This window comes from Hyperolius riggenbachi, chromosome 7 (genome assembly GCF_040937935.1).
Source record: "Hyperolius riggenbachi isolate aHypRig1 chromosome 7, aHypRig1.pri, whole genome shotgun sequence".
Classification (NCBI taxonomy): domain Eukaryota; kingdom Metazoa; phylum Chordata; class Amphibia; order Anura; family Hyperoliidae; genus Hyperolius; species Hyperolius riggenbachi.
In genome coordinates this window covers 47,986,163-48,000,419 of record NC_090652.1, presented here as the reverse complement: position 1 = coordinate 48,000,419, position 14,257 = coordinate 47,986,163, and the positions used below count along the sequence as shown (strand labels likewise).

The 14,257-nt window shown below is 44.2% G+C and overlaps 1 protein-coding gene across 2 annotated transcripts in view; it reads right to left on the bottom strand.

The window, feature by feature from the left end:
- The window catches only part of LOC137524299 (serine protease 33-like), a 66,068-nt gene that overhangs the window by 35,754 nt on the left and 16,057 nt on the right, over positions 1-14,257 (bottom strand). The window contains exon 1 of one of the 2 annotated variants that reach the window (XM_068244014.1): positions 13,794-14,121. The exons of the other annotated variant lie outside the window; for it this stretch is intronic. Within the exon in view, the coding sequence (XP_068100115.1) occupies positions 13,794-13,845 (52 nt within the window). The 5' untranslated portion in view covers positions 13,846-14,121. Of the gene's footprint in view, positions 1-13,793; positions 14,122-14,257 lie in introns of those variants that run through there. 2 annotated transcript variants of the gene reach the window in all.

Here is a 14,257-nt window from a genome sequence, read left to right as displayed (position 1 = left end):
GGGCGTGTATGAATAAAGGGTGCAGTAAAAAAATGGGCCCGGCTGGATAACAAAATGGCGCCGGTGGATAACGAAATCTGATAACAATAAACATTGTTGTCAAACTTGGTTAACGATAAATACCTTTGTAAAAACAGATGGGTTACGTAATTCAACAATATAGCTTAAAGGAGTTATCAGGGAAAAAAGTAAACATTAGCTTTACTCACCTGGGGTTTTCTCCAGCCCCTTGCAGCCAACTGTCCCACGCTGTCACCTCCGCTCCCCGCCGCTGTCCCGCTCTCGCTGCTCTGTATTCAGGCAAACCGCGGGGTCAGCCTTACTGCGGCTGCATGAAGCGCTGCTGTGATTCATGGCCTTACCGTACTCTCACAGAGAACCCTCCCCTGGTGGTGCCTAAAACTAACCACTCCCCTGGTGGCGCCTAAACCCCCCATTGGTGCCTAATCCTAACCACTCCCCTGGTGGCGCCTAGTCCTAACCACTCCCCCCCTCATGGTGCCTAACCCCAACCATTCCCTGGTGATGCATAAACCTACCCCCCCCCCCCCCCCCCCCCGGTGGTGCCTAACCTAACCATCCCCCTGGTGGTGCCTAACCCGGGTGGTGCCTGGGTGGTGCCTAACCCTAACCACTCCCTCTGCAGAAACACCATTTTACACATACAAACTTTAATATCTTTGATAACATACAATCTGTACATACAAACAAAATACTATGGCAATAAGTATAAAGTTGCAAGCTTCTAAAATGATAACATACTTCAAAAACTATAATGCTCTAATGTTGTTAACAACATTTTTTTCAGCTTTTTTTTCACCGTATTAACAATAATTGCATTAGCGTCTACGGCAGCGCCCTTTTCGTCCACTTTCAGCTGGCACCCTTTTTTTCCTGCTACCGAAAAAAGGGCGCATATGGCTAGTGGACAAAAAGGGCGCACCATAGGCTGTAATGCAAAATATTGGCTATTGGGTGCCAAAGAAGTAATTAGGGCGCTCTACAAATAGCGGTTGCAGGGATCGTGATAGCAAAACTTTTTGTTTACAAAATAATGTTTGCGGCACACATCGTTTACAAATTAGTTTTACATTTTGGTTTAACTTATTGTATCATTTTTAAATTTCGCTTTCAGGAGTATAATGAGCTAATTTTTGTTTTTACTTATTTTATCGTTTTCAGAGGTATTATGCGTACATTTTCAATTTCAAGCTTATTGTATTATTAACATTTCACTTTTGGTATACTAATTTTGTTTTAAGGTATTTTAAAGAGACTCTGTAACCTCAAAAATATCCCCTGGGGTGTACTCACCTCGGGTGGGGGAAGCCTCCAGATCCTAATGAGGCTTCCCACGCCGTCCTCTGTCCCACGGGGGTCTCGCTGCAGCCCTCCGAACAGCCGGCGACAGACCCAACTGTAAAATCAATATTTACCTTTGCTGGCTCCAGCGGGGGCGCTGTGGCTGCTTTCCGCTCCAAACTACACGGAAATACCCGATCTCAGTCGGGTCCGCTCTACTGCGCAGGCGCCGGAAACTTGCAGGGACGGATCTAGACCAAGTTGCCCCAAGTTGGGCCTGGGGCAAGGTCAGGTTTTGGCGCCTAAACTGCCATTCCCCATCCACATTTTGCTGCCTTTTTAAGAATTCAACAAACTGCGCCTGGGGCAAGAGACCCGCTTGCCCTCCCCTAGATCCGTCCCTGGAAACTTGCACCTGCGCGGTAGAGCAGACCCGACGGCGATCGGGTATTTCCGTGTAGTTCGGAGCCGACAGCCGTCAGAGCGCCTGCGCAGGAGCCGGGAAGGTAAATAATGACGTCATCTTGTACGGAGGGCTGCAGCGAGACCCCCGTGGGACAGAGGACGGCGTGGGAAGCCTCATTAGGATCCGGAGGCTTCCCCCACCCGAGGTTAGTACCCCCCAGGGGATCTTTTGACGTTACAGATCCTCTTTAAGATTTTTAATGCATATGTGATTGTAAGGCTATTTTTTCTATTCTAAATATAAAACTTTTTCTATTCATAATATTTTTAATGCGTACATGAATGTAAGGCTATTTATTCTATAAAAAATATAAACATTTTCTATTCATGTTATTTGTAGTAAAGTATTTTACGTTATCAAATATATTATTATTTCTATGTGTGTAAGGGTGTTTGTGCAGTGGGAGTGGTTAGGGTTAGTCACCACCAGGGGGATGGGTAGGCATAGGCACCACCAGGGGGGTGGATAGGGTTAGGTACCACCAGGGGGGGTTTAGGTTAGGCACCACCGGGGGGGTAGGGTTAGGCACCACTTGGGAGGTGTAGGGGTTAGGGATATGTACAGAGGGTTCTGTGTGAGTGTATGGTTAGGCATAGTTGCAGTAAAATATCTGTAATAATTGTATTACTACTAGGCTTAATACCACCGGGAGGATTTAGGGTTAGGCAATACCTTGGGGTTTTTAGGGTTAGGCACCACCGGGGGGGGGGTCTAGGGGTTAGGGATAGGTACAGGGAGGGTTCTGTGTGAGAGTACAGATAGGTATAGTTGCAGTAAAATATCTGTAACATCTACAATTTTATTACAACTCTTAGTACAAGTTTAAATATAGTTTCACTAGCTGATTGCCCGGCGTTGCCCAGGTATGTATTTGGCTGGTGTTGGCTACCATTAACAGTGTAAGAATGGCTGCAGTTTACATTTTCCCAGTGAAATTTGTATTTGTCTCCGCCCACTGATGACCCAGCATTGCCTGGGTATGTATTTGGCTGGTGTTGGCTATGCCCACTTTTTCTAACAGTAACAGACAATTAATTAAATGACCGAAGCTTTGCAGTCTTTGGAATCAATAATTTGCATTGAAATGAAACAAATCTGATGGGCTGTTTGTGTCTCCACCCCTTTTCTGAATCAATAATTTGCATTGAAATGAAACAAATCTGATGGGCTGTTTGTGTCTCCACCCCTTTTCTGAATTTGAACCCCAGTCACCCAATAAATAACTGTACGCAGTTTGGGGCTTGTGCCATTCACAGTGCAAGAATGGCAGTAATGACAAGACAAGACAAGACAAATAACATTTATATTGCGCTTTTCTCCTTGCGGACTCAAAGCGCCAGAGCAGAGCAGCAGCCACTAGGGCGCGCTCTATTGGCAGTAGCAGTGTAAGGGAGACTTGCCAAAGATCTCCTACTAAAAAAGATGAATTTTGATTGGCTTTTGTAGGCTCCATCCACTTTTATGAATAATAGCTGATGAATCGGCGTTGCCTGGGTATGTAATTGGCTGGTGTTAGCTCCGCCCACTTTTTCTAACCCTAATACACATATACTCAATGACCAAGTTTGTGTGCTTTGGGGTTTTTGTCATCAATAATTTGTATATTCCCATAGAAATTGCTGTTTGTGGCTCCGCCCCTCTCCAGCATTTGAACCCCAGTCACCCAATGACCAACTGTAGCAGGTTTGAGGCTTCTGTTATTAACAGAGCAAAAATGGAAGCAATTTAAATATTCCCCTTGAAAATCAACAGGTGAATTTTGATTGGCTATTATAGGCTCCACCCACTTCCCATAATATTAATCTCAGTCACCCAGTGACCATCTGGGCAAAGTTTGAGAACCCCTTCAATTAACAGTGTAATAATGGCTGCAGTTTATATTTTCCTAGTGAAATTTGTTTTTAGCTCCGCCCACTTGTTGTAACCTTGCCACACAGTCACTCAATGACCAAGTTTGTGAGCTCTGGGGTCCTTGGCATCAATAATTTGTAATTTACCAGTGAGATGAAACAAATCTGAATGGCTGTTTGTAGCTCCACCCCTTTTCTTAATGTGAACCCCAGTGGCCCAACGACCAACTGTTCCAGGTTTGAGGTTTGTGCCATTAACAGTGCAAGAATGGCAGCAATTTAAATATTCCCCTTGAAAAGCGACAGGTGAATTTTGATTTTCTTTTTAGGCTCCACCCACTTTTCTGAATATTAATCCCAGTCACCCAGTGACCAAGTTTTAAGCTTCTGGGTTTCTGCCATCAAAATTGTGTGAATGGAAGCAGTTTATCCAGTAAAGTAATCTGATTGGCTGTTTGTGTCTCTACCCCTTTAGTGGATTTGAACCCCAGGCACTTCATGACTGACTGTAGCCGGTTTGAGGCCTCTGCCATTATTAGTGTAAGAGTGGCAGCAGTTTCAATATTTCCCTTGAAAATCAATAGGTGAATTTTGATTGGCTGTTGTAGGTTCCACCCACTTTCATTGACCAACTGTGTCACGTTTAAGAACCCTGTCAATAACAGAATGGCTGAAATCAATCTAACAAATCTGATTGGCTGTTTGTGGCTCCACCCCCTTTAGTGAATTTGGACCCCAGTCACCTATTAGGTAAGAGGCCTCTGCCATTAACAGTGTAAGAATGGTAGCAATGTAAATATTCACCTTGAAAATCATTAGGTGAAATTTGGCTGTTGGCTCCACCCACATTTCTGAATATTAATTCCAGTCACCCAGTGGCCCACTGGGTCAAGTTTGTGCACCCTGCCATTAACAGTGTAAGAATGGCTGCAGTTTATATTTTCCCCTGAAAAAAATGTAGGTGTTGGCTCCGCCCACTTTTTCTAACCTTGACATACAGTCACTCAATGACCAAGTTTATGAGCTTTGGGGTTCTTGGTATCAATAATTTGTATATTCCCATTAACATTAAACAAATCTGATTGGCTGTTTGTGGCTCTGCCCCCTTTCCACATTTGAACCCCAGTCACCCAGTGACTAACAGTACCAGGTTTGAGGCATCTGCTATTAACAGTGTAAGAATGGCAGCAATGTAAATATTCCCTTTGAAAATCAACAGGTGAATTTTAATTGGCTGTTGTAGGCTCCACCCACTCTCTTAAATATTAATCCCAGTCACCCAGTGACCAACTGTGCAAAGTTTAAGAACCCTGAAAGTAATAGTGTTAGAATGGCTGCAGTTTATATTTACCTAGAGAGCTTTATTTTTGGCTCGGCCCACTTTTTGTAACCTTGACACACAGTCACTCAATGACCAAGTTTGTGAGCTTCCAGGTTCCTGGCATCAAAAATGTGTGAATAAAAGCAGTTTATCCACCAAAAAAGTCTGATTGGCTGTTTGTGGTCCCGCCCCTTTAGTAAATTTGGACCCCAATCACCCTATGACCGACTGTAGCAAGTTTGAAGCCTCTGCCATTAACAGTGTAAGAATGTAAGAATAGCAGCAGTTTTAATATTCCCCTTGAAAATCAATAGGTGACTTTTGATTAGCTGTTGTAGGCTCCACCCACTTTCCTGAATATTAATCTCATTCACCCAGTGACCAAGTTTGAAAACCCTGCAATTAACAGTGGAAGAATGGCTGCAGTTTACATTTTTCCAATTAAAATGGATGTCTGAAATTTCATTGGTTGTTTTATGCCCCACCCACTTTTCCTGGCTTTGTAACCTCGGTCACCAAGTGACCAACTATGCCAAGTATGGGGACTCTGGCTCAATTACTGTGAGAATGGCAGCCTTTTCCATTTTTTCCATTGACTTGAATGGGTGGAAGTTGATTGGCTGTTTGTAGCTCCGCCCAGGTGTGTAAGGGGGACGCGAGACCCCCAGAACATATCATCCCAGGTAGTAAGGGATCTGTATACCAAGTTTAATTCGAATTGGTCAAGGTGTTTTCGCGTGATCACGGAACATACATTCATACACACACATACGTACATACGATTTTATATATATATCGTATGTATATATATCCAGCGCCCTTTTTTTCAAGGCACCCTTTTTGCATGTACGCTTGAAGAACATATGTGATCCTGAAGAGACTAGGCTGAATTTCTGAAAATAAATAAAAAGTTCTCAATTTTAGTAGCTACACTGTAATTACATGACCCTATTACATGTATTTATATTAACCCATTCAGGTTCCGTCGTTTTCACGTGAGAAATGTTCACCTCCCATTCATTAGCCTATAACTTTATCACTACTTATCACAATGCACTGATCTATATCTTGTTTTTTCCGCCACCAATTAGGCTTTCTTTGGGGGGTACATTTTGCTAAGAGCCACTTTACTGTACATGCATTTTAACAGGAAGAATAAGAAAAAACGAAAAAAATTCATTATTTCTCAGTTTTCAGCCATTATAGTTTTAAAATAATACATGCCTCCATAATTAAAACTCACGTATTGTATTTGCCTATATGTCCCGGTTAAAATTATGTCCCTATCACAATGTATGGCGACAATATTTTATTTGGAAATAAAGGTGCATTTTTTCCGTTTTGCATCTATCACTATTTACAAGTTTAAAATAAAAAAAATATAGAAATAGTTCATCTTTACATTGATATTTAAAAAGTTTAGACCCTTAGGTAAATATTTAAATGTTGTTTTTTTTTTTTTATTGTAATGGTTTTTTTTTTTATTGTAAACATTTTATTTGGGTAGTTTTGGGAGGGTGGGAGGTAAACAATAGATTGATAATGTAAATGTGTGTTAATTTTAATTTTTTTTTTTTACAGGTGTAGTATTACTTTTTGGCCACAAGATGGCGGCCATGAGTTTGTTTACATGACGTCACTCTAAGCGTAACACACGCTTAGAGTGACTCATCGCAGAGGGAACGGCCAGAAAAGGCGCAGCTTCCGAGAGAAGCTGTCGCTTTTTCAGCGGGAGAGAGGAATCAATGATCGGGCACCGTAGACCGATACATTTATTCCCTGGCTACCGAATCCGCGGCCGGGAGTGCGCGTGCACGCGCGCGATCGGCCACGGGGGCGCGCGGTAGCACGCATGGTTCCTGGACGTAGAAACTACGTCCAGGAACCAAAATAGGTTAATGATGATTTTATATAAATACATAAAATCAGTGGGCCCACAAGCTACATGGAGGTGGTAAAACTGGTTAGTCCTTTTAACCACTTGCCGACTGCCCACAGTCGATGGGCGGCGGCAAGGGCTGGGCCCAAACGACCGCAATACGTCCATCGGCGGTGGCGGCGGCGGGCTGTGGTTATGCGGCGATTGCGTCATTCGTGACGCGATCAGCCGCCGGCGACAGGCTCCGCCCCCTCGCGCTATAACCCGCTGGCCGTTCGGAAGTGCCGGCGGGTTACTAGCTGCCCAATCGCCGCTGACAAAGCGTAAAATAGGCTTTGTAATGTATACAAAGCCTATTATACAGGCTGCCTCCTGCCCTGGTGGTCCCAGTGTCCGAGGGACCACCAGGGCAGGCTGCAGCCACCCTAGTCTGCACCCAAGCACACTGATCTCCCCCCCTCTTCCCTCTGATTGCCCACAGAACCCCTCAGACCCCCCCCCCCCTGCCCACCCCCCAGACCACTGTTTGCACCCAAACACCCCCCTAATCACCCATCAATCACTCCCTGTCACTATCTGTCAACGCTATTTTTTTCTATGTCCTAAACTGCCCCCTGATCCCTCCTGATCACCCCCCACCCCTCAGATTCTCCCCAGACCCCCCCTCAGCCCCCCCCCCCTGTGTACTATATGCCTCTATCCCCCCTGTAATAACCCACTGATCACCTGTCAATCACCTGTCAATCACCCATCAATCACCCCCTGTCACTGCCACCCATCAATCAGCCCCTAACCTGCCCCTTGCGGGCAATCTGAACACCCACCCACACCATCAGATCGACTGCAGACCCGCCGTCAGATCACCTCCCAAGTGCATTGTTTACATCTGTTCTCTCCTCTAAAAACCCACTAATTACCCATCAATCACCCCCTGTCACTGCTACCCATCATATTAGACCCCTATCTGCCCCTAGGGCACCCAATCACCCACCCACACCCTCAGAACGACCTCAGATCCCCCCCAGACCTCCCCCCCTGTGTACTGTATACATCTATTCTCCCCTGAAATCACCTGTCAATCACCTGTCATTCACCCGTCATTCACCTGTCAATCACCCGTCAATCATTTACCCGTCAATCACCACCTGTCACTGCCACTTATCAGATCAGACCCTAACCTGCCTCATACGGGCATCTGATCACCCTCCCACACCATCAGATTGCCCCAGACCTACCCTCAGATCACCTCCAAAGTGAATTTTTTACATCTGTTCTGCCATCTAATCACCCACTGATCACCCATCAATCACCCCCTGTCACTGCTACCCATCAGATTAGACCCCTATCTGCCCCTAGGGCACCCAATCCCACGCCCACACCCTCAGAACGCCCTCAGACCCCAGCCCTGATCACCTCGCCAGTGCATTGCTTGCATCTATTCCCTCCTCTAATCACACCTTGAGACACCCATCAATCACCTCCTGTCACCACCTGTCACCCCCTAGCCCACATACCCATCAGATCAGGCCCTAATTTGCCCCGTGTGGGCTCCTGATCACTCAGCCAAACCCTCAGATCCCCCTCAGACCCCCTTTCCGATCACCTCTGCAGTGCATTGATTGCATCTATTTTCCCCTCTAACCACCCCCTGAGACCACCATCAATCACCTCCTGTCACCCCCCTAGCACTCCTATCCATCAGATCAGACCCAGTACAACCTGTCATCTAAGAGGCCACCCTGCTTATGACTGGTTCCACAAAATTCGCCCCCTCATAGACCACCTGTCATCAAAATTTGCAGATGCTTATACCAATGAACAGTCATTTTGAGACATTTGGTTTCCAGACTACTCACAGTTTTGGGCCTGTAAAAATGCCAGGGCAGTATAGGAACCCCACAAGTGACCCCATTTTAGAAAAAAGGCACCCCAAGATATTCTGTTAGGTGTATGACGAGTTCATAGAAGATTTTATTTTTTTGTCAAAAGTTAGCGGAAATTGATTTTTATTGTTTTTTTCACAAAGTGTCATTTTTTATTAATTTTCATAGAAAATTTTCAGTTCATAGAAGATTTTATTTTTTGTCACAAGTTAGCGGAAGATGATTTGTATTGGGTTTTTTTTTCACAAAGTGTCAATTTCCGCTAACTTGTGACAAACAAAAATCTTCTATGAACTCACCATACACCTAACACAATACCTTGGGGTGCCTTCTTACTAAAATGGGGTCACTTGTGGGGTTCCTATACTGCCCTGGCATTTTAGGGACCCTAAGCCGTGAGGAGTAGTCTAGAATCCAAATGCCTCAAAATGACCTGTGAATAGGACGTTAGGCCCCTTAGCGCACCTAGGTTGCAAAAAAGTGTCACACATGTGGTATCGCCGTACTCAGAAGAAATAGTATAAAGTGTTTTGGGGTGTATTTTTATACATACCCATGCTGGGTGGGAGAAATTTCTCTGTAAATGGACAATTGTGTGTAAAAAAAAAAATCAAAAAATTGTCATTTACAGAGGTATTTCTCCCACGCATGGGTATGTGTAAAAATACACCACAAAACACAGTATACTACTTCTCCTGAGTACGGTGGTACCACATGTGTGGCACTTTTTTGCACCCTAAGTGCGCTATGGGACCCAAAGTCCAATGAGTATCTTTAGGATTTCACAGGTCATTTTGCGACATTTGGTTTCAAGACTACTCTTCACGGTTTAGGGCCCCTAAAATGCCAGGGCAGTATAGGAACCCCACAAATGACCCCATTTTAGAAATAAGACACCCAAAGGTATTCCGTTAAGCATATGGTGAGTTCATAGAAAATTTTATTTTTTGTCACAAGTTAGCGGAAGATTACACTTTGCGAAAAAAAAAAAACAATTAAAATCAATTCCCGCTAACTTGTGACAAAAAAAAAAAATCTTCTATGAACTCACCATACTCCTAACGGAATACCTTGGGGTGTCTTCTTTCTAAAATTGGGTCATTTGTGGGGTTCCTATACTGCCCTGGCATTTTAGGGGCCCTATACCGTGAGGAAAAGTCTTGAAACCAAATGTCGCAAAATGACCTGTGAAATCCTAAAGGTACTCATTGGACTTTGGGCCCCTTAGCGCAGATAGGGTGCAAAAAAGTACCACACATGTGGTATCGCCGTACTCAGGAGAAGTAGTATAATGTGTTTCGGGGTGTATTTTTCCACATACCCATGCTGAGTGGGAGAAATATCTCTGTAAATGGACAATTGTGTGTAAAAAAAAAATCAAAAAATTGTCATTTACAGAGATATTTCTCCGACCCAGCATGGATATGTGTAAAAATACACCACAAAACACATTATACTACTTCTCCTGAGTATGGCAATACCACATGTGTGGCATTTTTTTGCAGCCTAACTGCGCTAAGGGGCCCAAAGTCCTATGAGCACCTTTAGGCTTTACAGGGGTGCTTACAATTAGGCACCCCCCAGAATGCCAGGACAGTGAACACATCCCACAAATGACCCCATTTTGGAAAGTAGACACTTCAAGGTATTCAGAGAGGAGCATAGTGAGTCCGTGGCAGATTTCATTTTTTTTTTTGTCGCAAGTTAGAAGAAATGAAAACCTTTTTTTTTGTCACAAAGTGTCCTTTTCCGCTAACTTGTGACAAAAAATAAAATCTTCTATGAACTCACCATGCCTCTCAGTGAATACTTTGGGATGTCTTCTTTCCAAAATGGGGTCATTTGGGGGGTATTTATACTATCCTGGAATTTTGTCACCTCATGACAGGTGCTCAGAAAAGTCAGAGATGCTTCAAAATGGGAAAATTCACTTTTGGCACCATAGTTTGTAAACGCTATAACTTTTACCCAAACCAATAAATATACACTAAATGGATTTTTTTTTTATCAAAGACATGTAGCACAATAAATTTGGACAAAAATGTATGCAGACATTTTTCTTTATTTGAAAAATGTCAGCACAGAAAGTGAAAAAAATCATTTTTTGACAAAATTCATGTCTTTTTTGATGAGTATAATAAAAACTAAAACTCGCAGCAGCAATCAAATAGCACCAAAAGAAAGCTGTATTAGTGACAAGAAAAGGAGGTAAAATTCATTTAGGTGGCAGGTTGTATGAGCGAGCAATAAACCATGAAAGCTGCAGTGGTCTGAATGGAGAAAAAGGCTCTGGTCCTTAAGGGGCGAAAAGACTGTGGTCCTCAAGTGGTTAAAGTGAACTTGAGATGGTTCATTAGTGCTTGTTTATACTTTCCTGGGGCTTCCTCCAGCCCCATGAGCACCGTGGCCTCCCTTGCTGAGCCTCCTCGGTTCTTTGGCTAAGCCGGTATGACGCCCGGTAAGGCCTTCTGCGCATGTGCAGCTCAGCTACACGCACACCTATCATTATGCTTCCATCCCCTGAAGACTTCTGCACCTGCACAGAACTACTCCGACGCAGAACGTTCTGGGGAACAAGACGGGGGTGCGCACGCGGAGTATCATTTGCACAGAAGACCTTAACTGACGGCAACTGACCGGATTACCGGAAGTCGTATCGCCAGAACGGAGGCACTCAGGAGGACAGCAAGGGAAGGCACGGTGTTCGTGGGGCTGAAGGAGGCCCCAGGTAAGTATAAATAAGTGCCAGTGTACCATCTCTAGTACGCTTTAAGAAGTAGTGGTTTGGTTAATTGCCCCTTTATAAATGTAACCTAAAGTGCAAATAAATAACAGTCATTTTTAAAGATGTTCTCTTTTCAGTTGTGGTTATCTGATAAATACTGGGTTTTTTCCCCCAATAAAAATAACTCTTTTTCTTTTCCTGGCAAACCGCATGTTCACACCTTTGTAACCAGGGGCAAATGTGTAAACGGGGAAAAGAAGGTCCACTGTATGTGCACCTAATTGATTAAAAGCTAGAGACAAATGCTGAAAATGGAAATTTCCTCCTCCAGCATAAAAAATAAAAATATTTCCCCACCAAATCCTTCTGTGTTTTTTTGTTTTGTTTTTTATTGCAATGACACAATAACATCCAGAAAAGATGATATTTTGAACTTCGCAACACATTTAGAAATATAACCAAAATGATGCTTATCAGGAAAAAAAAAATCACCTTTTTGTCAGGTATTCCCTGCAACATTTTGGTGGTGCTTTTAAAACCAGTCACCCCAAAAGCCTCAGAAAGCAATAGTATCTGCCCTAGCTTAATTTATCTAATGACTTTTTCTTTTCAACTTAAAGGGAACCTTAACCTCCTTGCCGGTTATCCCGAGCTCAGCTCGGGGTAACCTGCGCAGGAGGATATCTCAGGCCCCGCTGGGCCGATTTGCATAATTTTTTTTTTGTTACAAGCAGCTAGCACTTTGCTAGCTGCTTGTAACTTCCGATCGCCGCCGCTCGCCGCCGATCCGCCGCAATCCGCCGCGCCGAGTCGCTCCCCCCCCCGCCCCAGAGCCCTGCGCTGCCTGGCCAATCAGTGCCAGGCAGCGTTGAGGGGCGGATCGGGATTCCCTATGACGTCCCGACGTCCATGACGTCGGTGACGTCATCCCGCCCCGTCGCCATGGCGACCGGGGAAGCCCTGCAGGAAATCCCGTTCTCAACGGGATTCCCTGCATACTCTGATCGCCGAAGGCGATCGGAGTGGGTGGGGGGATGCCGCCGCTTAGCGGCTATCATGTAGCGAGCCCTTGGCTCGCTACATGATTTAAAAAAAAAAAAAATTAAAAAAATGTGCGCCGCTGCCTCCTTGCCGGATTTTTTAGACCGGCAAGGAGGTTAAATAACATGTGAAATGAGGTAGACATATGTACTGTATGTGCAGTGCATAGCACACAAAGGAAGCCCCAGGTATGTATGATTTTTTTTTTTTTTTTTTCATCTCTGATACACTTTAAAGTGAACCTTCAGACTAAAAATTTACTCAGCAGAACTGAAAAGGCTTGGTGTTTCTTTAAGGGCCCATTCACACTGCACGCGTTTCCAGACGCGTTTTGGAAACGCGTGCAGGTGGCCAAAACACACGACATCAGACATTGCATAGAGTGCAATGTCTGATGTTCACACTGCATGCGTTCCGGACCTGTGCGGTCCGGGAACGCATGCTGCACGCAGATTTTGCAAAAACGCGTGGCTGTCCCATTCACTTTTCAGTGATGGGATCAGCCACGCAACGCACACAAACGCGGATGGCCATGCGTTCGTACGCGTTGCGTTCCGCACGCGTTCCGCACGCATGGCCATCCGCATTTCTGATCTGAACGGGCCCTAACAGTTTCACAGCATCAGAACTTTGTTTTAATTATAGAAGTCTAATTTTTAGCTGCATTTTTAGCTAACCTCTGCCTCATCAAAGAAAACTGCCCGGGCTTTTTTCCCCTGATGCTGTGCAAAGCATGATGGGATTTCCTATGTTGTTGTTCACGTTGCCTAGCAATTAGGAGGGGGTGATCAGGACACAGGACAGTTGGAACTGTGTCTCATGCTCCCTGTCAACTTCTTTCAACCAAAAAGATGGCTGCCCCCATGACAAAGATGGCAGCCCCCATGAATCACAAACATTTGCCTGTTCTTTTAAAACAGGGTGGGTGAGAGATTATATTACCTATCTATTTTAATTAACATAACTAATGTAACTTAATGACAGTATGTTTGTTTAGGCTGGAGTTCCTCTTTAATGTCCATACTCCACAAGTTCAAATTAATTTAAAACTGTGCCATCTCATAAATGCTCTGGATGAATGGAAACATAGTGTATGCAGGGATCGCAGGGGTAGAAAGTTCCCAGATGGATCTCTAGCTACATACAGTAGTCCATTTTCAGCTGTGCTCACCATGGTGTGTGCAGCTGGAAATTCACTGCTAAACATACTCTACAAGTGATGAGTTTCTATTATTGATTTTGACACCATCATCCATTGGAAAAAGAAGTCATAGTAACATTTAAAAAAAATAAATATGCAAATAGGAAAAAGCTCTCCTCTCTTACCGACACACAAGAATACAGAGGCGGCTGTAAGGATCCTGAAGGTGAAATCCATGTCTTCTTGTGTGGTTAAACTAAATATGAGCCACTGTTCTATCAGTTGGGATTCCCGGACTCTCCAGAATGAATGACTTCACAGAGCTGACGTGCTTTTCTATTCATCGTTATCTCTATTAATGTGATTTTACTGGTATGAATGATTAACTTATCCAACAAGGAAATCTATGGATTTACCACACTGTCTCGCCTGTCTCAGAATCACCTCTGTTACAGAACACTGACTGTACATTTTCCGACCTGGGAGAAAATGACCAGGAAAAAGTTCCTCCCAAAATCCATACATAGAATGTATAAAAGTAAAGCCCGCGCTCAACAGGGAGATGTGAGGGAGCAGGCTGGAGTTGTACTTTGTACTGGTTGAACTCGATGGACGTATGTCTTTTTTTCAACCAAAATAACTATGTAAC